At 59.6% G+C, this 24,677-nt stretch overlaps 1 protein-coding gene across 1 annotated transcript; it reads left to right on the top strand.

The window, feature by feature from the left end:
* The first annotated feature begins 18,976 nt into the window (after positions 1–18,976).
* On the top strand, positions 18,977–21,542 carry CBX8 (chromobox 8). Its single transcript, XM_027080918.1, has 5 exons — positions 18,977–19,109; positions 19,490–19,533; positions 19,719–19,784; positions 19,911–19,977; positions 20,430–21,542. The coding sequence occupies exons 1-5, from the start codon at positions 19,041–19,043 to the stop codon at positions 21,285–21,287; spliced, it is 1,104 nt and encodes a 367-aa protein (XP_026936719.1). The 5' UTR covers positions 18,977–19,040; the 3' UTR covers positions 21,288–21,542.
* Positions 21,543–24,677: the final 3,135 nt, after the last annotated feature.

The following is a 24,677-nucleotide window of genomic DNA, read 5'->3' as shown; positions in this document are numbered from 1 at the left end:
GTGCATTGCTGGTGGAGCCTTTGAAACACATGCGCAGGGCGGACTTTAGTGCCACATGTCCATCTTCCCACTTCGGTGGGGCTGCTCTGGCCTTTCCCGCCCACGGTTCCCTCGAGGTCGGTCCCTCCTCTGCCACCTCCGTCGCATCGGGCAACACTGTGATCCCACGCAACAGCCACCGTCTAAAGGGTTCACACTCGATTCTGGGGCTCAGCTCGGTGTCCCGACCCGACTGTAAGCGCCCCCAGGGCAGCCGCGTCAGGGACAGTGCGCATGGGGCAAGGTCAGGAGGAAGCTCTGCGCCGGATCGTCGGGCCGGCAGCTGACCCAGCGGATGAAAGCCGACGCGGCCCGGGAGTGGAGCTTCCAACCACCAGTTTTCATGATGGGGGGAGACGGGGTGGGGAGCGACCGGAAGCCCCCAGAGTGCGGCCGGGTGTGTCCCTTTGACGGCCGCCTTCTGGGCAAATCCATTCGTCGCTGGGGCAGCGGAGGCTGCGGCCGAGCTGGGCTCACCCCACCCTGAGAGCCGGCCGCCGGCCGCCTGGGGAGGCTTGGGAAATGGGCGAAGTGGTCAGACTGGTTTCCGGAGCCGGGCTCGGAATCCACGCGGACTGGCAGGCATTGGTGGGGGGAGGACTGCGCCCCGCCAGTAGCGTTGGCAAAGCCATCCTGGGATGCTTTGTTTTCCACCCTCGAAGGAGACCCCGCAGGATGGGGGTGGGAGGGACAGCAGGCGTCCGGTTGGGGAAACCCAGTTTCGGGTGTGAACCAGCAGTCTGGCAGCTCCTCACCCCTCCGGTGCCCAGCCCCCTCTGCCGCGGTCCCGTCGTTGGCCAAGAGTACTTGGAGAAGTGAGCTCCCCGTCCACAGCGAGCCTGGGCTTTGATCTTGGTATCTGAAAGAAATAAGGGGAGGGGTGGGGGTGTGTGAAGAGTCCAGCTCTGCCACTCACCTTCTGAATGACCTTGCACCAGTCACTCCCGTCTCCCAGCCTGTTTCCTCATCCACCACCGTCCCTTCCAGTCAGACACTCCTGGGAGTCTAGGTGGGCTGGGAGATGGGGACTCCCTAGGGGTTCTGTTGAAGGGAAGAGAGGGTGCAGGAACCGGTGGCCATGTGCTCCTCCCCCCACCCCCAGCCTGGGATGTGCAGTCGGGAGGAACCAACCAGCTGTTAGAGACCTTGGGCGCCCCAGGGTCTGGGGACTTGGGGATGGGAAAATGGAGTCTTCAGGGAGAAAATCCCCTACCAAGGAGTAGCGTGGCACTTGACGGAGTAGGCTGCCGGGAGCCAGTTCTCCCGCGGTCTCGAGGCTGAGGAAGGGGTGCCTCATCTTCCCCCACACACGCCACAAACCCCTAGGTCAGGAAGTCCTGTGCAGGGGCGTTGAGGGAAGGGGTTGAGCAAGCGGCGGGGGGCTGGGGTGTTGGGGCAACAGCACTGCCATCCCAGAAAACTGGAGTGCCGAATCTCCCGTTTGCAGCAGCTGCTGAGCAGCTAGGGGGGTATCGAGAGCCGCCCACGCTGCGGTCTTCTTTGAGGTTCCCAGGAGAAAAACGAGGGCGTGAGGTTGGCACTACGGGTAGGTGGGGGCTCCAGAATTAGTGATCTCCCAACCAACCCAACCAGAAGAGAGAAGGGACTCGAGGCTACAAGAGTATCCAGCTCTTGTCACTAGCCCAGCCTGCGGGGGACCCCCCTTTCCGCAACAAGGGTGGGCTGCGGCGAAGGCGCGGGTCCAGCCTGGCAACCGATGTGGGGGTCCCCGCTGACCCTCTGAGGCTAGGCGAGTGGCCGTCGCACGCGGAGCCCCCCTTGGGAGGGGGTGTGCCGGCCCCCCAGGAGGGGCGGGCCGAGGGCGTGGGCCCGGGAGCCCCCAGACCGCCCAGCCCGGGTGGGCTGCAGGGGCCCCCGCGGGCCCAGGGCGGGCTTTGTCTAACGCAGCTCCTCTTTGGGAAGGCGCCAGCTCGGGTACAAGATGGCGGGGAAAGGGTGGGATCGCAGGCGCTCGCCACGCGGAGCGGCCGCGCTCCGCCTGCAATGCAGCAGGGGGAGGGGCGGGAGGCGCCGGCGACACTGCACGCCCCTAGCCCCCGCTCCGGCCACCGAATAACCCCCCCCCGCCGGTGACCCCGCGCCCCTCTGTCCCCGCCGCCTCTGTCTGGCGGCTGCAGCCTCCGCCTCACTCCGCAGAGCCCCGGCCGCGGCAGCTGCAGAAAATGGCTGCCAAAGCGGCGCCAGTCGCCACGCTGCCACGGGCGGGGGGCGGGCGCCGCAGCCCACCCGCAGCCCCACTCCCTTCCCCTCCCTGGGACTCTCCGCCCGGGCGCCGGGACCCTAGTGGGCACCGGGGGATCTGGGGCCGAAGCGGGGGGAGAGAGGGGAGGGGGAGGGGCGGTTACCTAGCGGCGGAGGGAGCAGGAGTGGGGGGTGGCAGGGGGACAGTGCAGGGAGGGCGCTGTCGGTCTGTCCCCCACCCCGCATGCCCCGTGCCCTCGCGAGGTCGCGGTGCCCGGGTGGGGCAATGCTAATGGGCTGTTGACCTCGGTGACCGCGTGCCGCCCCACTGTCCTCACCCCCACCCCGGCGCTGGAGCTGGGCTGGCCAGCCCTGACGACCCCCACAGCCCCCCACCCCCGGTGAAAAATAAAAAATAAATTAAAAATATGTGTGCGTGCCGACTGCAAAATGACCCAAGCCCGGAACTCCGCAGAGAAGATCCGGGTGGATCCTTCGGCGCCATGAGCCGAAGCGGCGGCGGCAGCTCAGCAGGTGCCGCGAGCCCACCCTCTTCTCTGCAGAGAGCAGCTCCCCGACCCCCGCCTCTGCCCAGTCAAGGGCCGCCCGCGCCGGAGAGGGGCCCGCGGTCACCCTGCAGCTCCCTGGCACCCGGGCCCAAGCAGGCTTCTCTGGGCGCCAAGGGGAGCCCGGGCTCTGGAGAGGGGCGTCCAGAGCGAGCTGGAGAACCTGTCCGGGGCGCAGGCTCAGGACAGGGCCTGGGGGCGCACCAGGGCGGGACGGAAATTGCCCCCGGAGCCCCAAGGCTGGTATTGTTGGGGAAAAAACGAAAAGTGCGAACAGAGGACCCACGGGTGGGGTCGGGTTCCGGAGCCCGAACCACTTGGCGCAGTCGAGTGGGTCCGTAGCCCCCTCTTACTCCAATCCCGAACAATCCCGGCCGTAGTGAGGCGGGCTGGCCGGGAAGAAGTGTATCTGTAAATTGGGACTTTATTTTTCCCTATCTGCAAGTTTCTCTCACGCCTCCCGCCAACCGCGTACTCAGCTCCAGCGATTTCACCGCTGCTGGTGAAATTTCAAATTCAATAAATCAGAGGGCAGGGACAAAGAGCCAACAGGTCAAGGAAAGGGGTTTCCAGACTCGAGAATGGCTTCTGCTCTTGCGGTTTAAGAGTAGAGAAGAAGAGGCACAATTAGGAGACACGTCCCTGTGCGGGGAGAACATCTGGGAGCCTCCCTCCCCCCTCCCCTTCCTCTCGCTGGGTGAAGGTATCCCCCCGCTGGGCGAAGGTATCCACCTACCTGAACACCCAGAAACTTGGGGATGGTTATTTAATATGAATGAACTGCCTAAATGGGCGTGGGCAGGTGCGGGGCAGGGATGGGCTATGTGGGAGCACCGGGAGGCTGCAACCGGGTATCCACGGATTTTCCAGTGCTCAGAGAGGTCTGCATGGCAAAGGTCCAGCTCTGGGCGCCGACCCAGACAAACCCTCTGCCCCGAGGGCATCCCCAGCCCCTGCGCAGAAGGAAAACTGTGCTTTCTGCTAGGCAAGATACCGCGGTAGCAAAGCTCAGCCAAGGTCAGGGAGGGATACGTGCTGGCACCAAGGGCTGCTGCGGCCACGGCGCTTCCTTCTCCAGAAACAGCGAGGAGGAGGCGGCGGCCAAAACAAACTCCATCCAGCAGGCAGCGCCCTCCCCAATCTCGCACCCTCGTTCCCTGGCAGAGCCCACTTCTGCCATCTTCCCCTGGGAGGTGCCAGGTTCGGGGATTTGAGTTTGAGAAGGGAAAGAGGGCGAAGGCGAAGAAGGATGCCCGAGACCGAGCAGAGGTCACGCGGGTCATCGTTCTCCGTTCCCCATCCCCCACCCGAGCCAGGTCTCCTATGCGACCCCCACCTGCGCCAGGCTCCAGGCACAGGCTTCCCAGTAGGGGGCATCGCTCAATGCCTGGGCTAGGCGGCAGCCCTAGAGGCAAGCTCGGTCCCAGGGCGCTAGGGTTGTCTTAGCCGTCCCCTTTGGTTCCCCTGGGGACAGGCGCGAGTCCCCGAGGCGGTGGCTCTGGTTGCCTCGGCGTCGCTAGGAGGACTAGCGCTTCGGAACCGGTTACCACTCGGGAGGGGACAGCCGGACACCTGTGCGTGCGTGCGCGTGCGCGCGCCTCTGAACGCGAGGGAGGGGCCGAGGGGAGCCCCGGGAACCGCTGTGCGTTTACTGCCTGAGTTTTAGGGGAACCGGAGCCTCATCTCCACGGGAATAGCGACGTCTTCTCCCTCCTCGGGCTCCCGTCCAGCGGGTGGGCCCAGAGCTGAGCACTTGACCTGCATCCCGCAACCACCAATGCACTGCGTTGTGCCTGCAAACCCGAGGGTGGCTCTATCAGTACATTTTTCTCCCGCACTCAGCGTTCCCCCCAGAACGATTGGCAGGTTTTTAAAATAAGCTTTAAATGAGACATCGATTTATCATTATTATGATTGCATTCAGAAATCCAGCCCGAAGGGACACCCTGGGGGATGGTAATTTGGTGGTACCTAGGACTGTTTGTGGTTTAGCACATCCCTAGTTCCGCAAGCACATTTCTTCGGCAGCTAATTGCTCTGATTACCTTTGGGGCGGGGGAGGTGAGCGTGTGTGTGTTGCGGGTGGAGGGGAGACTCGGACTGTTCGCAGAGCCCAGTGCGTGCACACGGTGGACCTGATGCTGCGGCAGCAACTGCAGCAGCGACGCGCGCGCGCGCGCGCGCACACACACACACACACACACACACACACACACACACCCCTTCCAGCTCCCCTCCCGCATCCGGGCCTTCCCGCTCCTCCGCCTCCGTTCGCCGAGGTTTGGGGAGGGGGTGCGTGGGATGGAAGTGGGAGCTTGCGCGAAGGGGGCGAGGACAGGCCGAGCGGGAGGAAGAGAATGACAACGAGGCCGAGGGGGAGGGGGACAACGGCGAAAAGAAAACTTGGGGAGAGGGTCAGGCAAAAATGGGGGTAAGCAAGGAGAGGGGTGCCGAGACGAGAGGCGGGGACGCTGGGGGAGAAAGAAAGGGAGGGGGTGGGGAGCGGGCGGGGGCGGCTGGCTCGTTTCCACTCGTGAGAGCCGGTTGCTGAGAGACGCGCGGGCCAATGAGCTCGCACCAGCTCAGCCCGGCGCCCTCCGCGTGTCCTTATATGGTGCGGCCGCTCGGCTGGCGCTCGCGCACATCGCCATATAAGGGCAGGAACCTAAATACAGGCTATACCTTGTTCTCCGCTCGCCCGGCCGCGGCCCCGGCGATCGATGAGCGCGCCACCGAGCGGGCTGCGGCGCGCGGGCCCCGGGAGCGGGCGGGGAGGGGGCCGCGGCTACCGCGCGGCCGGGCCAGATGTGGACTGCGCAATGGCAGCCCGGGCCAGCTGTGGCTCTCGGAAGGTGTAACCCGCTGCCGCCAGTTTCCCGACTCCTTCCCTCCCACTCCCTCCCCACTGCTTCCGAGGTGCAAATGCAAATGAACCGGGATTGAAATCTAATTGCTTTTGTTTAAAAAAAATTGTGTGAGCCAGTCTGTGTTGAGTCTGAGCAAAGGCCCAGAATCACGAGAAACCTAGCCGAACGCCTGGAAGGTGGTGGGGTGGGGAGGAAAGAGACCTGGACAGTGATTTGGAGGTTCAGGGTCCCCCTCAGCTGTCTCCCGAGGCCTGGCCCATGGTGCCGTCAGCTGAGATCCTGCGCCCCATTTCTCCGACCTCCTCGGCGCCAGGCCTGGCGGAGGTCCCAGGCCGGGTCTCGAGAAGAGGGAGCTGCGTGTGGCCCAGGCGGCGAGGACCCACGGGCTCGGTGCCCGGGCGTCCCAGGCAGCCTGGAGCCAGCCGGGCGGCGGGAGGGAACGGTGAGAGGCATCGCTGTCACACCCCTCTCAGCGTCTCCTCTGTACCTGCCTGCTCCTGGACGGCAGGCTAAATGCTGCCCGAAGTGACAGGCCCGGCGGGTCCGCGGCCCAGCTACGCGATTGGGCCCAAGGAGGCCGGATCAGACAGCTGCGAGGGGGAGGGGCCGCAAGGGGTGTCTTTGGGAGGGGAGGTTGGCCAGGGTGGAGCCTCGGCCATCTCGGGCTCCTGCGTAAGTCTTTGACCCCCAAGTCCTATCTCCAGCTTGTTGCACCGCTTGCCTTTTCCCTCCTCACTCTGGCCGGTTTCCTTGCCCACCTGGAGAAGAGTTTTGGCCTCCTCCAGGCGAGGGTCTGGACAAGGGAATGGCCCCTGGTCAGGTTGTCTGCCAACCGGGGAGGAGCCTCAGTGGTGTGGTGACAGTTCTCCTGCCAGCTGGGTGGGTGGCACAGCATGGCTTTGCCAGTGAATGTTGTTGGAGACCCCAATAGCTCACCTATCGCTCCCCACTGTGTACTGGGCTGAGGCCTTTTCTTCCCACCGTTTGCAATGGGCATGAGACTCCCAGAGAGTCTTGCCAGAGGCTGATGGTCCTGAAGAAACCTATGCATCTGGACCAGTGGCCCCCAGAGTCTGAGAGAACGATTCCTCCTCTCACACTCCACGGGTGCCTCAAGTGCCCCTCTCTTGGCAGTTTGAACTGGGGTTGTGTCGACCTTGCCTTGGCTTCCCCAGTGCCTGGAGATGCCACAGAGGGAGCCTCTTCCCTCTAAGGAGGCCATTTCCAGTAGCATGATGCCACCTATAGAATGTACCTGGAATTAGTCCCAGCTGTGGCTATGCCTCCAGCAGCTTGGCACTGGTACTGGAGCTGGAGAGAAGATAATGCCCCCCGTTGTCCCCGACTGAGGTTGGGACTGGAGAGGCCATCTGGTCACTCAGCGCTTCCTTCAGGACTCTTCCTCTTTCTTCCTGGGCCCCCTAACTATTTAGTAGCTCTGAGCCTGGCATCATTTGAGAAACTGAGACCAGTACCGGGCACAGCTGGGACAGGAACTCCCAGCTCTCCCCAGGAGTCCCCGTGATTTCTAGGCAGTCACAAACTCCAGGGTTGTGTGCTGGCTGAGGCAATGCACCAGTGGCCAGCCGTCAATGGTTAACAAGTATTTTCTAAAGGTTTTGGAATCCCAGTAAACCTGACCACACGACCCCAAATGTACGGAATGTGGAAACTAGACAGGCTGCTCCAAGACTACCTGCTCCAAATGACCCTTTTACAGGAGAAACTGAGATCGAGAGAAAAAAAAAAAAAAAAGACTTGTCCAAGGCAGGAAAGAGCAAGAGCAGGTTTGGACCCAATTCTTTCCATTCCCAATCCAATCTTTTTGGATTATGCAGGCATGTCTCAGCAGCAGCCCGGGCACTGGCTTCCATGTTTGCATGGTCTGGTGGTCCTGGAACCCTGGAGCTGGTGCATGAAGACCCATAGTGGCTGCCTGATTGGCTCTGCAAGCACTTTGGAACTGACTGCCTTTGATGGCAGCCAGTGGCTCTTCCTGCGTGGCTGGAGAGGAGGGGGGCCAGAGGCAGGAAAACTCTGTTGGACTCTGGCCCCAGGCTGCTGGGCTTCTGGTCTGGCCAAAGTCTGGGAAATCCGAGGGCCAGTGACCCCAACTGCACCCCAGATGGCTCTCTTGTGCCAAACCCCATGGCTTGGAGCAGCAGGAGGGTGTGTCTAGCTTCCTGCCGAGCCTGGTTCCACTACCACGGCACCTCCTCTTAGGCACCTCAATTCCTGGGTGACAGACCTAAGTCGAGCCCTGTCCTGCAGCTTAACTTGGTCACTAGCAAGTTACTTAGCCCCTCTGAGTCTATTTCCCCAGCTTTAAATGTGGTTAATAAAGTCTCCCTCTAAGGTCTGTGATGAAGAATAGAAGTGAAGAGTTCGGAAATCATCTAGTCAGAGCTTGCCATGGAGCAAGCAGCCCTTGCTCAGCGGATGGTAACTACATCTATCCACTCCCACCACTCCTGCACACCCTCTTGTACCAGGCTGGGCACAAGACTCTGGGATACAAATGACCATAAAACATCATGTACATTTGAGCCCATGTAGAAACAGGTACTCCCAAGCACTCCCCAGCAGGCTCCCTTGGGCAGTTGGTTGGTGGGTGTCAGCTCCAGCTTCCTCCCTACCCTTGAATAAATTCCTCCAGTCAGTGCTCTCCAGTTCCAGCCTGGCTCCACCCTCTGTCCTGCCCCACCCTCTGCTGCAACTCAGAATCCAGCTGTCTGTCCCTTGGCTGGCTTCCCTGAGCATCCCTGGGAACTCTCCAGTGTAGACAGCCCCGGGATCTTTCCCTCTGGGGAAGAGAATTGCCTGAACCCACAGAAGCTGGAAGAAGCACTACCTTACTGTAGGAAATTGAGCCTGGGACCTCTTTCCCCATCTTAGAAAAACAACACGTGTGTGTGTGTGTGTGTGTGTGTGTGTGTTAAGGAGTCCTGCTTTCCTGGGATCCGAAGTACTCTCCATGTGGGTCCATTATAGGTACCTGTCATAGCAACAAAATGGGGAAGAACCTGCCAATCTGGCAGGTGGGAATACTGATTTTTCAGAGAGGAGAGGAGCCTGCTCTTCTTGCGGTGCAAGTGCTGAAGGCACTTTCCTGGATTCCCCTGAGCTGGAAACCCGGGCTGGACAGCATTGAGAGCCTCATCTGGAGGGGGCACCCGGGTTAGCCTACAGGATCTGAGTACCCAATGGTGGGGAGGAGAGGCTCTGACTGAGGCTCCAAGTCACTCCCCCAAGCCACCTCTCCTCCACTTCTGTGCCCAACTTTCCTTCTCTTCCCCCACACTTGCCTCTGGCACACCCTCACCCTCAGACTCCCATCTCCACGCTCGCTGTCGGCTCACCCCTCAGCGGAGACAGGCGACTCCTCCACCCGCTTCTGAGTGGTCCAAGCGCCTTTAAAGCCCAGACGGATTGCTGAGATCCCCGCACCCACTGCCCTCACTCTCTCCATTTCCACTGGACAAGTCCGCGCGGACCCGACTAGTGCAAAGTGGGGCGCGAACTTTTCGCCTAATCAGACTTGGAAATTTGCTCTTAGAAGTTTCCGACTCCAGGGAAGAAAGCTCACCACCCTGCTGCCCCGCACTGGGGCTTGCGACGGTGACTCGGAGCCCGAAGCGTGGCGCTCGGCGCCCCCAGCCCGCGGGCGCCGTTCTAGCGGGATGGGCAGCCCGTCTCTCTGCGTGGGCTGCTCTTTGTTCTCGGTCGGTTGGGCCCGGGTTGGCTCCGGCTCTGGGGTCAACGAAGCCATTGCTCCGGACCTTGCAGGCTGGATGGTGTCCCCCTCAGGATGAGAGGCTGCTCGCGGGCCGGGGAGGTCCGACCCCTCCCCTAAGCTTGTGTGTGCAGGGGTGCGGTAGTGGGAAGGACTGTTCCGAGACCCACGGCCCGGGGCTGCTAGAACACCCAGAGCGGCCGGAGAACGAGGTCGTCTAGAGACCTTCTCCTTCAGACTTAAGAGATTTCGGAAGCAGTGGACCCGGCAACGCCTCTGGCTCCTTTCTCTACTATTCATTGGGTGTTCTCCCTACTCTCCTAAATGGAGAAATTGAGGCTGTAACCTGGAGCTATGATTGGGAGGCCTGGAATCCCAACTCTCCCTGCGTTTCCTAGCGAGGAAAAAACTTGAGAGCGGCTAGAACATTTCCTCCGGTATTCCAGGGGTGCCCTTCCCCCAGGGCGCCCCTGCCCCCAGGGAAGAAGCTGTGATATCACACCCACCGCCAAAAAAAAGATAATACCTCTGGGGTCGAGCTGCGCCACGCAGGGAGGTGTAAAAAAGGCAGAATGGAGACTGCGTCCAAAAGGCAGTGAGAATGAATGCAGAGGAAAGAGAAAGGAGATGGAGGGAGGGCCGGCTTCCTTGTCCCAACCCAGTAGTCCCAACTCTCAGCGACACCCTCTCCCGCGCCCCGCGGTCTCTTGGCGCCCTCCTCCTTTTCCGCGAAAACAGCCAGTCCTTCGACCGTGGGCTAATCCTCCGCCCATTTTCCCTCTCGCTTGCTCACTTCACTCTGCAGGTCGCTCCACTCTCAGCAATTCGTAATCCGGCTTTCCCCCTGCAACCCTGATTTTAAATGAAATGTAAGAATTATTTTAAAAGGAGTGACCGCAATGATGGCTTCTTGGTGGCTAAGCTGAACTGGCGCCACTTCCTTAATTAAACGTAAAACTTCTGTCTTCTTGGAAGAGATAGGGAGTTCCTGTCCACAGCGCAATGCGGGGGAGGCCGCGGGTGGATCTCTCAACCTTTTGCACTGTGCTCTCTCTGCACTGTTTACTGGGAGAGGCAAGATTGACCTTGGAGGGGACAAGTTCTGCTGCAAAAATCTTCTGGAGCCCAGAATAGCCCTGAAAGTGGCCCCACGATGACAATTCTGGTCCAAATCCATTTGCCATATTTATTTGTGGATTTCTCCATGCCACTCCCCTTCATATTAAAAAAGATCAAAAAGATGTTTTAATGTATAAAAGATGCTTCCTCCACATAATGCCCTCCTGACTATCCACACACCCGTTTTCTGCTTTGAATCCAAGGATTTCTGCTGCCCCAGTCGTTGCGGCGACCAATCCCAGAGCAAGGAAGTGCTTCCTCTTGATCTGTCCAAAGGGTGGGGAACTGAGCCTTAGAGGGGCCAGACCAGAGGCCCAGAGCGCTGATCAGCCAGATACCTCCTTAATCCAGTCGGGCCGCCGGTCTACTTTCTCCCCTCCCCACGCTACCTTCAACATCGACCTCCGATACCCCCAGCCACAGTCCATGCTGCCCCCGTTTCCCGAGCCACTGAACATCCCTCTACTGTTGAGGTGATAGAGTGTTTTCCAGGACTCTCACGGTGGCTCAGCCCTTGACCCGTTTGGCCCAAAGTAGATAAACTCCAAGGGTGAAACTAGAAAAACAACAGAAACTCAGCGTGAACATCACATTTCCACTACTTTAAACTTCATCTCTCCCTGGTCTGGTCAAGAACCCCACACTCACAGCAAAATCAGTTTTTCTTGCCGTAAGCTTCTGTTTTCAGGATCTCAAAGACTAGCTGAAGCAAAGAAAATTAATTTTGCCTCCATTTGCTGTGTCATTCTAGATAAGCCATTATTATGCAAATGAGAGAGTGCGGCTTTCAAGATGAATAAGAACGGTGCCGGGTAGCGGCGCAGGACAGCCCCAGATGTTTGCATAATTACTTCTGCCCCAACTTCAAGAGTGCAAAATGTCAAGGGAGGAAGTGTTGCGGGTAAATACGGTACCACGTTCCCTGAATTTGATTTCCTAGAGAAGGGCGGGGAAGTCGATCTGAGGCTTTCATCTGCAGCGAGAGAAGGCGTCCCGACTCTCTGGCGAGAGTGGCCCGGCCTGAGTGGCCGTCGGTGTCCTCCCCCTGGGGGGTGAGCCATCCCGCAGACAAGGGTGGCCGGAGAGACGGGTCTCGCCCGGGCAGTGAGGCGCTTGCGCGGGGACAGAGCCACCGCTGGCCGCGCGCTTTCCGGCAGCCCCGGAACCAGCAGCACGGCTTCTGGGCGTGCGCGGAGCCGGCGCGCTCTGGTCGCGCAACCTCGACGCCCGCCCGGCCTCGTCCGGCCCCCGACAGCGCCCACCCTTGGACTAACGCTGGGGGCGCACCGCGGAAGCCCCGACCGGGGGCTACAGGAAAAGGCACTGATCAGAGTGGAGGACGCCGAGGTTCCACCAGGGTCCATCAGAAACAAGAAGGCCGGACCCTCCCGAGCACCGTCGCGTTTCCTCCGTCGAATCCCAAACGTCTGCCCCTAGGGTTTCCCGTATGCCCCGGTGAGGGCGAACGCCTCGGCCCCCTGAGGTTCTTTCGGAGTGCTCAGACTCGCTCCCCACCCCCACCCCTCCAACATGTGCCTCGTCAAAGGACCCGGCAGGCTCCTGCACTCGATTTTTCCGACCTCTAAAAGGGGAGACTGGATTTTGGCTCTTCTCAGCGTGAACAACCTCGCGAGGAAGTGGCACTGACTGAAGGATCTCCAGTTTGGAACTAACTTGAAGTCCCCTGAGTCACATCAAAAAGTCACTTCAATTCCTTCCGCTTGGGGGCGGGGTAGGAAGTGAGAATGAACGTGAAGCGCCAGAAGGAGTCCCAGGCGTCCCTGCAGATTCCCTGGGGCGGGAGAGATCCTGTGGGGATGGACAGGGCAGTGTGGCGACCAGTTGGCCACCACGGCTGGCGGCCGAAGTGCCAATCCTGGCAGAGGTCGGGTTCTAGGGAGCCAGACGACCTCGCTGAGCGCAGGCTCTAGGGCCACCAATCACTGCCCAACCTTGTCTTCCCTTGGGAAGTGCGTGTTCCCTGCCTTCTCGATGGATGGGGTCACGAGCGGGAAGGAAGCACACACGGACCCTGTCGAGTCACTGCGAGGTCAAGGCCCTCTCCGTGCAGGCAGAATCCGGAGTCAGACTCTCCACCTGGGGCATCTTATATCACAGGCTGCAGTCAGTGGGTCGAGCCCGGTGGCCAAGGCTGACGCAGCAGCAGAGTTCGCGCGTCCGGGGAATCTCGGGGCCAGGAGGCTTCTGATAACACCCTCCTCTCGGATGGGGCGCAGAGGCCTTGACCCTTAGGCCACCCATTTTTCTCAGGCTTCTCTGCCCCCACACCCCGCTGCCCTCTTCGCTTCTCCCAGTCCCGCCCCGGCTGTGCCTAGGCCGTAGAGTCTGACGCCCTTCCAGGGACGACGGGAACCGAACACCCAGACCTATCCGCTCTCGGACCCCTTTCATCCTGCGGGTTAGGCACGGAGGTGCAGCCGCTCAGGTCTCCCGTCCACCTCGGAGCCATCTCCCCTTGCACCCCGCCAGCCGAGGGTGCCTCCAGGCTCCCGGAGCCGGACTTCGCAAGCAACACCAGGCAGCCTTCCCGGAGAGGACTTGGGGGGACCCACCACGCGGCGTGCGTGCGCGCATGCGCGCATGCGTGCCGGCCTCATCTCTGTGCGCGTGCTCCTGCAGCACCGCACCCGCACGGAGCCAGGCCTCCGCGCTGCAGGAGCCGCGGTTGCGTTTTGGTAGCGAGGCCATCTGGTGGGACGCATCCCGCGGCAGGCCGTGCTAAGGGGCGAGTCTAGACTGTGTCTGAGGAGCACACAGTTTCCCTGGGAGGGTCGGTGAGCACCCGGCTCCCTCTTTGTGGGTACCCCTCATAGGAGGTAGGGAAAGTTCGGGCTTGATACCGGGCTCCTTGGGGAAAGTCACCCAACCCAGACCCACCAAGTCCCATTAGCCTGACCTGGCCCCAGAACACTAATAAGCGACAAGTGTAACAGTAATGATGAACATTTATTGAGCATTTGCCTGTGCCTGACGGTGTGATAGTGCTTACATGACAACTCTCTGAACCTGTCCATTCACCCCCTGGGGTAAGCATGTTAATATTTCTTTTTAAATAACAGTTATAGGAGCTGAAGCACAGAGTGGTTAAGTAACTTGCACAAGGGCACACAGCCAATAAGTGGATTTGAACCACTGGCCCTAGAGCCCACAATTTTAGCCACTGTGCTCTATGATGAAGGAAAAACAAAGACTTCCACCAACATCCAGCCTCCAGCTGAGTCGACTGGGCTCTGAGAACTCCTCCCTCCCTCTGTTGTTCCAGCATCAAGTTTTATGCTAATGGCCCAGAGCAGCATCTCTGCTTAGCACAACCAGGTTGCTGATTCTGGCAATAAGATCACTGTCTTCCTCTATGGCCAGTTCCATGAGCCTCCATTAGCCCTTTCTTACCTTGAATAATTTCCATAAGCCCTGGAGGAAGTGAAACATGCAGAGTGTCCAAAGCCACTGCTGTAGATATTAGAGAGCATTGGGCTTGGGACTCCTCAGGCAGAACCCGTGTTGTATGTCCTTGGGCAAGTTACTTGCCTCACTGTGCCTCAAGTTTCCTCATCTATAAAATGAGGATAATAGAATTGCTCTTACCAGGTTGATAATGGAATGGCTCTTACCAATGGTAAGTGGGATAATGCAGGTGCCCAACAACAGCTGCTCAATAGATGCTGCTTGCCCCTGTGGGGCTGCTATTCCTCCTGCGATTTCAGGGGGCTGAAGTCAAAGGCTATGTGTCATCTAGAGTGTGTGCAGGCTTGTGGGAAATTATTGTAACATGGTCAGCCCCTTAGTATCCTTTGCAGCATGCTCTCGTGTTTCTCTGACACCGATGGTCTGGGTCTGAAAGTCTCCTCGGGAGGAGAAAACGGGACAGGAGAAGTGGGAACTTCTTGATTCTGGGAAGGAGTAGAGGCTAGAGCCCAGGCCAGAAACCATGGCAGCCTCACCTCCAGTCACCGGCCAGTCTGCCTGGGCCGGGTCTTTGGGACCTCTTTGCCGGGTGTTCGGTCACCCCTGCCCTTCCCCTGTAGCGGGCGAACAGCGTCCCGGAGATGTCGGGCCCTGGCCCAGGCGTGGGGGCGGCAAAGTTGGAGGGCGCCTGCCAGGCTCCGGGGCCGCCGGTGGTAAGTCACGGGCCGCGACCGCCACACACGCGGCCACGGCCCACGCGGCCACGCTCGGAGCCACCCGCGCTCACTTCACAGCCGGCCCGGCTGTCGCGCCCGAGGCAAATGGTTGGGTTCCAAATCCGCCCGCGTCCGCGGCCAAGACCAGGCAGGTCCGACACCCGCCAAGCCGTGGAGTTGAAAAGCTCCCAGTGAACGAGCCAAGGCCCGGTCTCACCCTCTAGCTAGAGGACGCGCTGGGGCTTGCTGGTCTGGCGACCCAGGAGCCCAACCCCTCATCGCGGCCGCCCTTCGCCTTCCCTCCCCTCGGACCGCGCCAGCCTCGGGCCTCCTCCCCGGGGGCTGAGTCCACGGGCAGCGGACACAGGGAGGCCTAAAAGGCCCCCTGGACCGGGGGCGGCTCCCCGGTGAAGGAGGCGGGCGCATGGAGCACAGGGTCCGGACTCTTTCCGGAGACTGGGCCGAGGGCTGGGGCTGGCTTCCAGGAGTCGGGAGCAGGTTGGAGGCCCTTTGTTGGGAAGGGAAGTGGCAGGCGCGTCCCCAGTTCACCAAAACGAGTGCAGAGTCGGGCAGGAGACCCAGGCGTTCGGGAAGCAGGTGTCCCAAGGTGGGCGGGCGTCTATAATTCCATAAACAAAGAAACTGGGCAGCTCATCCCCGGAACCAGGGGGTGGTGGGAAGACTGCTAAAAGAATCGCCGACAATTTCCTTCATAAAAATGCGATCTGAGAGCATTTGATTTCCACTTTCACTCCCCCCCGCCCCGACACACGCACTGTCTCCAAAGACACTCAAATTGCAGCCATATGGGGCTAAAGTAATAGGAAGCAGTTACCTTATTTACTGCAGTGGCGGCGCACTCGAACCTGACAGCCGCAGCCGAGGACCGCCGGGCAATGAAATTAAGAGCAGAAGGTTCTTGTTCTTTGAAACTCTGTTTTGTTTACACCCAAGGGTGCACGAGGGAAAAGCAATTATCTAACTTTGAAGGATAAAAGAGGTTGTGTGGAGGAAAGAAGGGAGGTGGCGAGAAGTGAGTGATCGAGGAAGGCAGGTTCAATAAGAAAGGTGGAGAGCGGGGTTCCTTCTTCCCTTGGCTTCTAAGTGTCACCGGCTGATCACTTTGAAAGTCTCAGCGGGAAGGACGCCTCTACCACCCAACGCTAGCCCCCTCTCCCGGCAAGTACAGGCATCTTTCTTCACCCACCAGAGAGGCCCCAGCTCTGGGTCGCGCCAGACTACAAACCTATTTCTCAGACTGCCACCTCTCAGTCTCCAAACTGTCGGGGAGTTGAGGTCACCCAATGACTGGTGTTCACACTCTCTGCAGCCCTGCTCTCTCACAAACAGTTGGCAGCAGTGCGCCAGTCAGGAGTGAGACACACCCCCATCACTAAGTTGGGGGTTGCTTTCCCCACCCTGCGGGACTGAGTTTCTCTGCAGCGGACAAGAACTGGGCTTGGTCTGATTGTTCTCAGATTATTCTATGCCTCTCGTTTCCTTCTGGATCGAGTTCCACCTTTGCTATAGGCGCTGCAGGCAACCCGACGTTTGAAAACTCAGACAGCTCGCAAGCGCTAAGCTAATTTTGTTCAGAACAAGTGTTTTTGCCACCAGACATAAAGACAGGCGGGAAAATGCGACGGGGAAGCAAAAAAAAAAAAAAATTACTAAATACCCCTCCGGAGGAGGGGGCCATGCACGGCAGCGCTGGGGTTTTCATTTCCCACTTGAAGCTTCGGAGGCACTTAGGCAAGGAAGAAAAAAGAGAGTGAGAGAGGGAGGGAGAAAGAGAGAGAGGGAGAGAGAGAGAGGGAGGGAAAGACGGAGGGAGGGAGAGAGGGAGGGAGAAAGAGAGGGAGAGGGAGAGGGAGGGGAGAGAGAGGGAGAGGGAGGGAGAGAGGGAGAGGGAGGGAGAGAGAGAGGGAGAGGGAGGGAGAGAGAGAGGCAGAGGGAGGGGGAGAGGGAGGGAGGAAGAGAGGGTGGGGAGGGAGGGTGGGAGGGAGGGAGGAAAGGAGGAAGGAAAGAAAGAAAGAAAGAAAGAAAGAAAGAAAGAAAGAAAGAAAGAAAGAAAGAAAGAAAGAAAAACACTGGGAGGGAGGAGCTGAGCTAACTTTTTCAGCGTGAAACTGATACCATCGACCTCTGCACGCCTCGTGCAAACTCCGGGTCTGTAAAGGCACCCAACGCAAACACAACTCCCGGGAACAGGGCTCCAGAAACCCTATCACAAGGGAAACCACCACTCTTCTCTGGCGCAGGCCAGCTTGCGAGGGGTGGGGGAAGGCGGGGGGTAGCGAAGCCGGTCCGTTCCTCCAGCCCGATCGGGACAGGCTCCCTCTCTTCGGCTCCAAGGTGGCCCTGGGGCTGCCCGGGAATTCGGGCGGCCGGTGCGTGGCTGGGACAGCCTGGCAGCCATCGCCCACAGCGGGCAGCGGATTCCAAGCGGGAGCGGGCGGGGTGTGCAGAGCGACCCGGGCCCAGGGCGGAGGGTGGGCTTTCTCTGGGCGGGGAAACCAGACACTTATAGGCGGCTGAGGCCGACTTTATTTTTACTGCCCAAACTGTTGGAAAGTATTTAAGCTTAAACAGAAACAGCTGTATCGCTGGCACCGGCCAACGAAACTATTTGTTACCGGGAATGACTTTTTATGATTAAGGACGCGGCCGTCGGCGGCCTCTCGCGGGCAGCCCGCGCGGGTCGCCAGAGCGATCTGGGCGTCGCCAACTCGCTGTTCTCTTATAAGACCAAATGGCCAGAGAGAGGAGACTGTACACCTAAAGCCCACCTTGTAAAGTTTGAGCAAGGCCAAAAACTGGAACCCCGCGTTTCCAGGGGTGGGGGCGGGGAGTGGCAGGGAGGGTGGGCCGGGAGCCGCGCCTGTCCCGCGCTTCCAGGACGCGCCGCTCCCGCCGCGCACCTAACTTTGGACAGGAGGCCGGTTTTCCGCTCTGGGCTTTCTGCCCTTTCGAGTCAGACTCCTTGGCTCGCCTTTCCTTCTCTCTCTCTCGTTCTTTCTTTTTTCTCTCTTCCACCACATCCCTCGCCAAGGGAAACTGCTTCCAATCAAGTTTATCAGCGATATTTTAACTAAATCATGGGTTCCGAGGAGTAGGTGCTGTTACTTGCAGCTTGGTTGGTAAGAGAAAAGTGTTGGGGATTGCTGGGCCCGGACTTGGGCTGCTGTCCCCGCCGCCGCGGCCCCAGCCACGGGTCACCTCGAGCTGAACAGGAGCTTGTGTTTGCGTGTGTGCAAACTCGAGGCTTCTAGGGCCCGGCCCTCGCCCCCTTTCCTGGACCCCGCCATTTTCGCCCCTCTTCCTCAACCCACACTAGACCCCGCGACGCTCCCCGGGTTTTCTCGCGGAGTGTCTGCCACGCACGTTGGGAAGAGCTGTGGACAGGAAGTGCGCGGCGCAGGCCCAGCGGGTCGCCCGGATCCGGGGGAAGCAGGACGCTCCCCCAGCCGCGCGCCCCAACCCCAACCAAACTCCAGACTCTGCTTGGTGGTCGTCCATGCCCTCCCCCAACACACCCAGGCCCGGGGCACGGAGAGGCTGGGCTGTGGCTGGCGACCCTTGGGGCCAGGGCCTGGCGGGGACGAGCAGCGCGGGCTGGCGGCAGAGGCAGGTGGCTGCGGGCGTCTGGGACGGGTGGGGGGGGCAGGAAAAAGGCGCGCGACGCCCCCCACGGGATCCCGGGGTGTGGGAAGAGTCGGACGGCAACAGCGAGCCGCCACTGGGTCTGCATTCGACTTCCAAGCTGGGGGCGAGCGCTCGAGCCCAGCCCGGCTCGCAGGGCCCGGAGGGTGGCCGAGGGCAGGGTTGCGCGACAGGAGAAGGAGACGCAGGCACATTGATTTGTTAGCGGGATGGGGCTGGCGGCAGCGGGGGAGGCCGTTGCCATGGAGACCGAGGGTCGGGTGTGCAACTCGGGGGGAGGGGGCCGGGTGGAAGAGCTGGCAAGGGGCGCGTCGCCGGCTCTTGGGGTTCGGGCGCGGCCTGCGGCGCCCCAACACCTGTGCATTGTGCATTGTGCGGCGCGGGCGGCGGCGGGGGGAGGGAAGGGCGCGAGTCCGGGCGGTGGGGGTGGGGCGGGCTGGGGGTCGCTGAGGGGGCGTGGCCTGGCTGACACCACCGCAGGGGTCCCAGCGAGAGCTGTGAGGGACGCTGAGCACCGGAGGGACATCTTGGCGGCGGGAAGGGGGCCCCGGCGGGGACAGAGGGTGGACAGCCCCCCTGCCAGCCCAGCAGACTGCGCGCGGGAGGGGGAGGAGAACTGACGTCAGCGGGAGAGTATTATGGTCTGTCGTGCGCTGGCTGCTGCTTTTCTGCTCCTGGAAGCGGCCAAGGGGGGAAGCGGCGAGTCAACATGGAGCTTTCAGCGGTGGGGGAGCGGGTGTTCGCGGCCGAAGCCCTCCTGAAGCGGCGCATACGGAAAGTAGGTGCCCCCAGGCCTTGGGCCGAGCCCTCCCCTCCCGGCCCGGGTTCCCTCCCCCTGCTGCAGCCCAGCTTCCCTTCCCCCAGGTCCCAGCAGCGGCCGCGGCCGTGGCGGCGGCTCTGAGCCCAAGCGCTTTCCTTAGACTTGCAGCGATGCACAGATTGCATGGGTGGGGGTTGGGGGGCGGGGTGGGGGGAATGAATGCCGGTGCATGCACTTTGTGCAGCGTTTCGTGCAGGGGGTGATGCAGCGGGCGCTTGCCTTTCGCGGTGGGATTTCGCGCATTCATTCGGTGCATGCATTTTTTTGCATGTATTTCTCGTGTCCTCGTCATGCATTTTTCCCCGTGCACACATACATTTTCCTTTTTACATCCTCAGGGACGCATGGAATACCTCGTGAAATGGAAGGGCTGGTCGCAGAAGTAAGTAGGTTCTGTGCAATTCTCAACCCCAGACTGTTATTTGGGAGCTTGCTTTCTTCCTCTTTTTCCCTTTACGTTGAAATACAATACAATGCAACAAGAAAAGTTACAGACATACACACACCTACCCGCGGCTCTTTCCCTGCTCCCGGGACTGATGCCCACTTCTTCCTGATTCCTTTTAGGTACAGCACATGGGAACCTGAAGAAAACATCCTGGATGCTCGCCTGCTCGCAGCCTTTGAGGAAAGGTAGAGGCCCCTCCAAGCTTCGACTTCTCACTTAGAACATGAAGGGTGGCTCCTATCCAGCTTGAACTGGAGGCCCACTTGGTTTCTTTACTCACACACCCCTTTCTCCCTCCTTCCTTTCTGCAGGGAACGAGAGATGGAGCTCTATGGCCCCAAAAAGCGAGGACCCAAACCCAAAACCTTCCTGCTCAAGGTAGGATGGCAGTGTCCAATGGTGGGCAGCAATGTTATGTCAGTTTGTGGGAAGCGGGCCCTGAGGGCTTGTGAACCAGTGGGGTGTCCTATTTGTAATCTAGGAGGGAGTCCCCAGACAGGCTGTCACCAAGTCACTGGCACTGCTAAGTGTGTCTTGAGGGGAGGGGTATTTTAGAATTCCACACTAGAATTCCTTTATCGGACCCCCCAGCCATCCCAAATAGACATGTAATCAAATACAAGAAGTGTGCTTGGTGTGGATGGCTGCTTCCAGATAGATCGTCTACTCCTTCCTCCAGACTGCTGCCCCTAAGCTTCACCCCAACCCATATAGAAATTCCAAGGCATCAGAGAGTGTAGCAGGGAGGGTGGGGCTGGAAGAGGGGTGGGGAGGTGGGGGCGGTGGACAGGGCACTGCTCTGCTCTTGACACTGCATTCTCTTCTTGCAGGCCCAAGCCAAGGCAAAGGCCAAAACTTACGAGTTCCGAAGTGACTCGGCCCGAGGCATTCGGATCCCCTATCCCGGCCGCTCACCTCAAGAACTGGCCTCTACTTCCCGGGCCCGTGAGGGCCTTCGGAACATGGGTCTTTCGCCACCGGGGAGCAGCAGCACCTGCCGAGTGGAGCCCCCTCGGGACCGTGATCGAGAGAGGGAGAGGGAACGAGAGCGTGAACGGGGTGCTAGCCGCACAGATGACAAACCCAGCTCGCCAGGCGACAGCTCCAAGAAGCGAGGTCCCAAGCCCCGGAAAGAGCTCCTGGACCCCTCACAAAGGCCCTTGGGAGAACCCAGTGATGGCCTTGGAGATTACCTCAAGGGCAGGAAGCTGGACGACACTGCTTCCGGGGCAGGAAAGTTCCCAGCTGGCCACAGTGTGATCCAGCTGGCTCGAAGGCAGGACTCGGACCTGGCCCAGTGCGGTGTGGCCAGCCCCAGCCCGGCTGAGGCCACGGGCAAGCTGGCTGTGGACACCTTTCCAGCCAGGGTCATAAAGCACAGGGCCGCCTTCCTGGAGGCCAAAGGCCAGGGCACCCTGGACCCTGGTGGCCCCCGGGTCCGGCATGGCTCAGGCACCCCCAGCTCTGTGGGGGGCTTGTATCGGGACATGGGGGCCCAAGGGGGAAGGCCCTCCCTCATCGCCAGGATCCCAGTGGCCAGAATCCTGGGGGACCCAGAGGAAGAATCCTGGAGCCCCTCTCTGACCAACTTGGAGAAGGTGGTGGTCACCGACGTGACCTCAAACTTTTTGACCGTCACAATTAAGGAAAGTAACACGGACCAAGGCTTTTTTAAAGAGAAAAGATGAATTGCTGGGTGGGTGATCCCAGGACAAGAGAGCAGGAGAGAGAGTGAGAGTGCAAACTTGGCATAATGCTTTTTATTTCTGGGTGGGAGGTGGCCTTCTGGCTGGTCCTTTCCCATCCCTACCTTCACATAACCCCCTTCCTTTCATCCCTCCCCCTCAGTTTTGGTTGGAAAGATTATCTCTAGAGTTATATTTTCTATTAGATGTAAATATGTTATTTAAGAAAAAATATCTAAATATATATATTTCAACTCTTGAAGTTGTTTTATTTAAACGAGGAGAGAAAGAGAGACTCAGTGTGGTTCAGTTGGGGCAGACAGGCTGAGATGGGCAGGAGGGGCCTGACAGCCACCCAGGGCACTAGGGAGGATGAAGACCTGGGCACTGGGCCTCTGATGGTGTCAGGAGAGACTCAGCCAGCCCACCTAACCCCTCCTCCCTTTTCCTACAGCCCCAGGTCACACCCCTGGAACCAAGGCAGGACCCGGATTTTTTCTCTCTTCCCATTGGTGGGCCAGGCCAACAAAAGGTTGGCTCCCCAATCAGAAAGGAAGGGGGTGGGGTCAGTCTGTTATTCTTTTTCCTAATTTTTTTTTTTTTTTTAAGATTAAGAAATCTGTTGCGGGGAGAAAGTATTAACTGGAGTAACATTTTGTGTGTGAGGTTAAAGGTAAAAAGTTGCGGGTGGTTGGGGAGCAGCAGATTTCTCCCAGGACCACACCAGAAAAAGCACTTTACGGGAGATGTGTGTGTTGTACACGCAGATCGGATCGTGTGTATGTCATGTGGACAAAATCTCCCAGTTCCCTCGATTCCTTTCCTTACTCCACAGAAAGAAAAGAAATCCAGCGAATCTGTTTACATTCCCGAAATGCCAGGATAAATTGGGAGGATTGCATGTCAGTGCCCAGAGTTCGAGGCGCTTGTTGTTTTACAAGAAAAGTGGTCGGGGTGGACTTTTCCTTTTCGCGTCCTCTAGTTACGCCAGAAGAGACGGTGGCCCCCACCTCCCAGGAAGAGTTGGACTAGCCTCCCTCCCTCGGGGAGGGCGGGCCGCCAGCTCTCAGGAGAATGTATGGCCAGACAGGCCCACCCTGCGGGACCCACAGAGGGAGGGGCGGCTGGGAGCGGGGGCCGCAGCTTGGCTGGGAGTGCGATGGAGGGTCTGGGCTTGGGGCTCGGGGCTCGGAGCCGGCAGGACTCGCATCCCGGCGGTTTCGGCTGGGAGAGGGGAGGGGCGAGGGGAGGTTTCCATCCAAGAGTGCGCATCAGAACTTTTCCTTTTTTTTTTTTACCCCCTTAAAAGCAAAAGCTATAATTTATAGGCCTTTTCGATTCGCGGAGTGTTCTCTATTTGAACTCGACATTCAAACTCTGCCAGAGGGGGAGGGAGGAGCGGGAGTTGGAGAAGAGACGGCTGGGGAGGCCTTGCGTGGCGGCGGGTCCCGGGACGCCCCCGCCCCGGCCGACTCCTGACCACGCTGTGCTCCAGGGTCGCAGAACGCGCGCTCCTCTTTTGACTCAAAAGCACAAATCTGTCCCCCTCACATCCCGGTCCCTTCGAGGAATGATCCTGCGGCCTCCCCGCCCTCCCCCACCCTTAAAGGGCCAGCGGGGATCTAACGTCCCATTGCTAGTGGAGGGAGGGGCGAGGGGGCCCCGAGCCTTGAGAGGAAGCACAGATTTCGGGCGAGCGCGGCGGGGACCCGGGATTGAGGGGGGAAACTTCTCGATGCTGGGGGGACAGGGCGGGAACCCCAGCCTGGTTTCTCTTCCGCACTCCCCGTATTCCCACCTCCCTCTTCTCAGCCTCTCTCTCCTCCAGACTTTTGCCTTTGAAGTGAGGGGGTAAAAAAGAGGAAGACGGTGTACTACATGATTTTTTTTTTAATTATGAAATTGCGCCTGTAAAGAGAAGCCCCTGGAATGGGGATTTTTAAATGCTCGCGTTTGTAAAACTGGTATTTTAGACTTTGTATAAAGAAGCGCCGTTGACCAAGTGTATCTATTTAAATATCGACGCTATTTTCAGATGAAACTTCATTGACGGGACATGTCTGTTACCGAGTGGAAGGTCACTCCGGGACACGTGTCTTTACCTGGCTGCCGCCTTCCCTCCCTCCCTTCCTCCCTTCGCCCTCATCTCCCTCCCTCGGGGATGACTTTGCCCCTTCCCCCTGACCTTTCCCGGCTAGCGTCGTTCTGCCCCACCGTCCCTCTGTCCTGCCGTCTGTCCGTGGCCATTCGCTCGTCTCTTTTACTCTCTTTTGCGACGCTGACCTGGGGGTGGGTGGGCAGGGCCGGGGCCGCGTGGCTGGGAGTCTGCAACCGCGCGGGATGTGTGCGTGTTGGGTTTATTTAATTCTAAGATTTGTACAAATCTCGACTCGATCTCCGCCTCAGCTCGAGTGAAGGTTGGCACCTATCTTCCGCGGTTGTGAATGTCTGTATCCAATACCGCTTTTTACATGTTTAAATATATACTTTGTAAATAGAGACGTGTCTCGGATTTTATTCCTTTTTGCTGGCCCTCGAGAAGAGGGAACAGGCGCCTCGCGGGGGAGAGGATCCTTCCCTCCTCGCTCATTTCCCATCCCACCCCCTCTCTCGCCCTGTCGGCCCTGGACGATTCCGTTTCCAGTAGGCCCTTCCCCAACTGGGGGGATGCCAAACCCGGCGGTGGAGAGGGGTAGGCTTGGGAGGGAGTGGGATGTGACCCTTCTTAGCCTTCTATAAGGGGATGGTCCTGGCTTTCCTCACCTACGGACTGCACTTCTCTGCGGCCTGGGCAGAACTCAGGGATCTCGGGAAGATGGGCCCGACCTCTGGGTTCCCTTTTCTTCTGGCAGGACTCCCGCAGCGCACCCCACCACCAGGCCTGAGGTCCTGGTCCCTGACGCCCGGCGCCTCTGTACCGCGCTCCCCCGGCTTCCTCGCCAGCTCACCAGTGCTGTCTGGGGACCCGCCCCCCAGACCCACCTAGCCTCGCCAGCGCTCCCCGAAATGCAGCGCCTCGCGCCTATTGATTGAGGAATTGAGTTCGCGGGTATTGCTAGGCAACTGGCTGCTCCGAGCTGGCGCAGAGCGCGCTGATGTGATTAGTGAACCCGGAGCTGCCTCGGCGCAGCCCCGCGCCCCCGCCCCCGCCAACCCCCACTGCCTCTCAGTCTCCGGTCTTCTGGGGGACAACACCCCCATCGCTGGGCGAGGAACGGTCTGGGGTAGAGCAGAGCACAGGGTGGGGTGGGGGTTTCTCAGATTTTCCTGGCCGAAGACTGCAGCAATGGGGCGGGGTCGTGAAGCCGGCACAGAAGAGCCGCCCTTGGGACCCCAAAGAGGCCACCACATTGAGCTCACTTCCACCCCCATAGCCCTAGCAGACGTCGCCCC

Source organism: Aethalodelphis obliquidens, unplaced genomic scaffold (genome assembly GCF_003676395.1).
Source record: "Aethalodelphis obliquidens isolate GAN/ISIS:26980383/991018 unplaced genomic scaffold, ASM367639v1 scaffold44, whole genome shotgun sequence".
In the NCBI taxonomy this organism is placed as follows: Eukaryota; Metazoa; Chordata; class Mammalia; order Artiodactyla; family Delphinidae; genus Aethalodelphis; species Aethalodelphis obliquidens.
The sequence above is the reverse complement of the archived record's forward strand: the minus strand, read 5'-3'. Positions and strand labels throughout refer to the sequence as shown.

Bases quoted from the DNA above. Each gene is read 5' to 3' on its own strand.
- CBX8 (XM_027080918.1), top strand. From the start codon at position 19,041: ATGGAGCTTTCAGCGGTGGGGGAGCGGGTGTTCGCGGCCGAAGCCCTC. The intron at 19,534-19,718 runs GTAAGTAGGTTC...GATTCCTTTTAG, and splicing joins TGGAAGGGCTGGTCGCAGAA to GTACAGCACATGGGAACCTG. The intron at 19,785-19,910 runs GTAGAGGCCCCT...TCCTTTCTGCAG, and splicing joins CTCGCAGCCTTTGAGGAAAG to GGAACGAGAGATGGAGCTCT.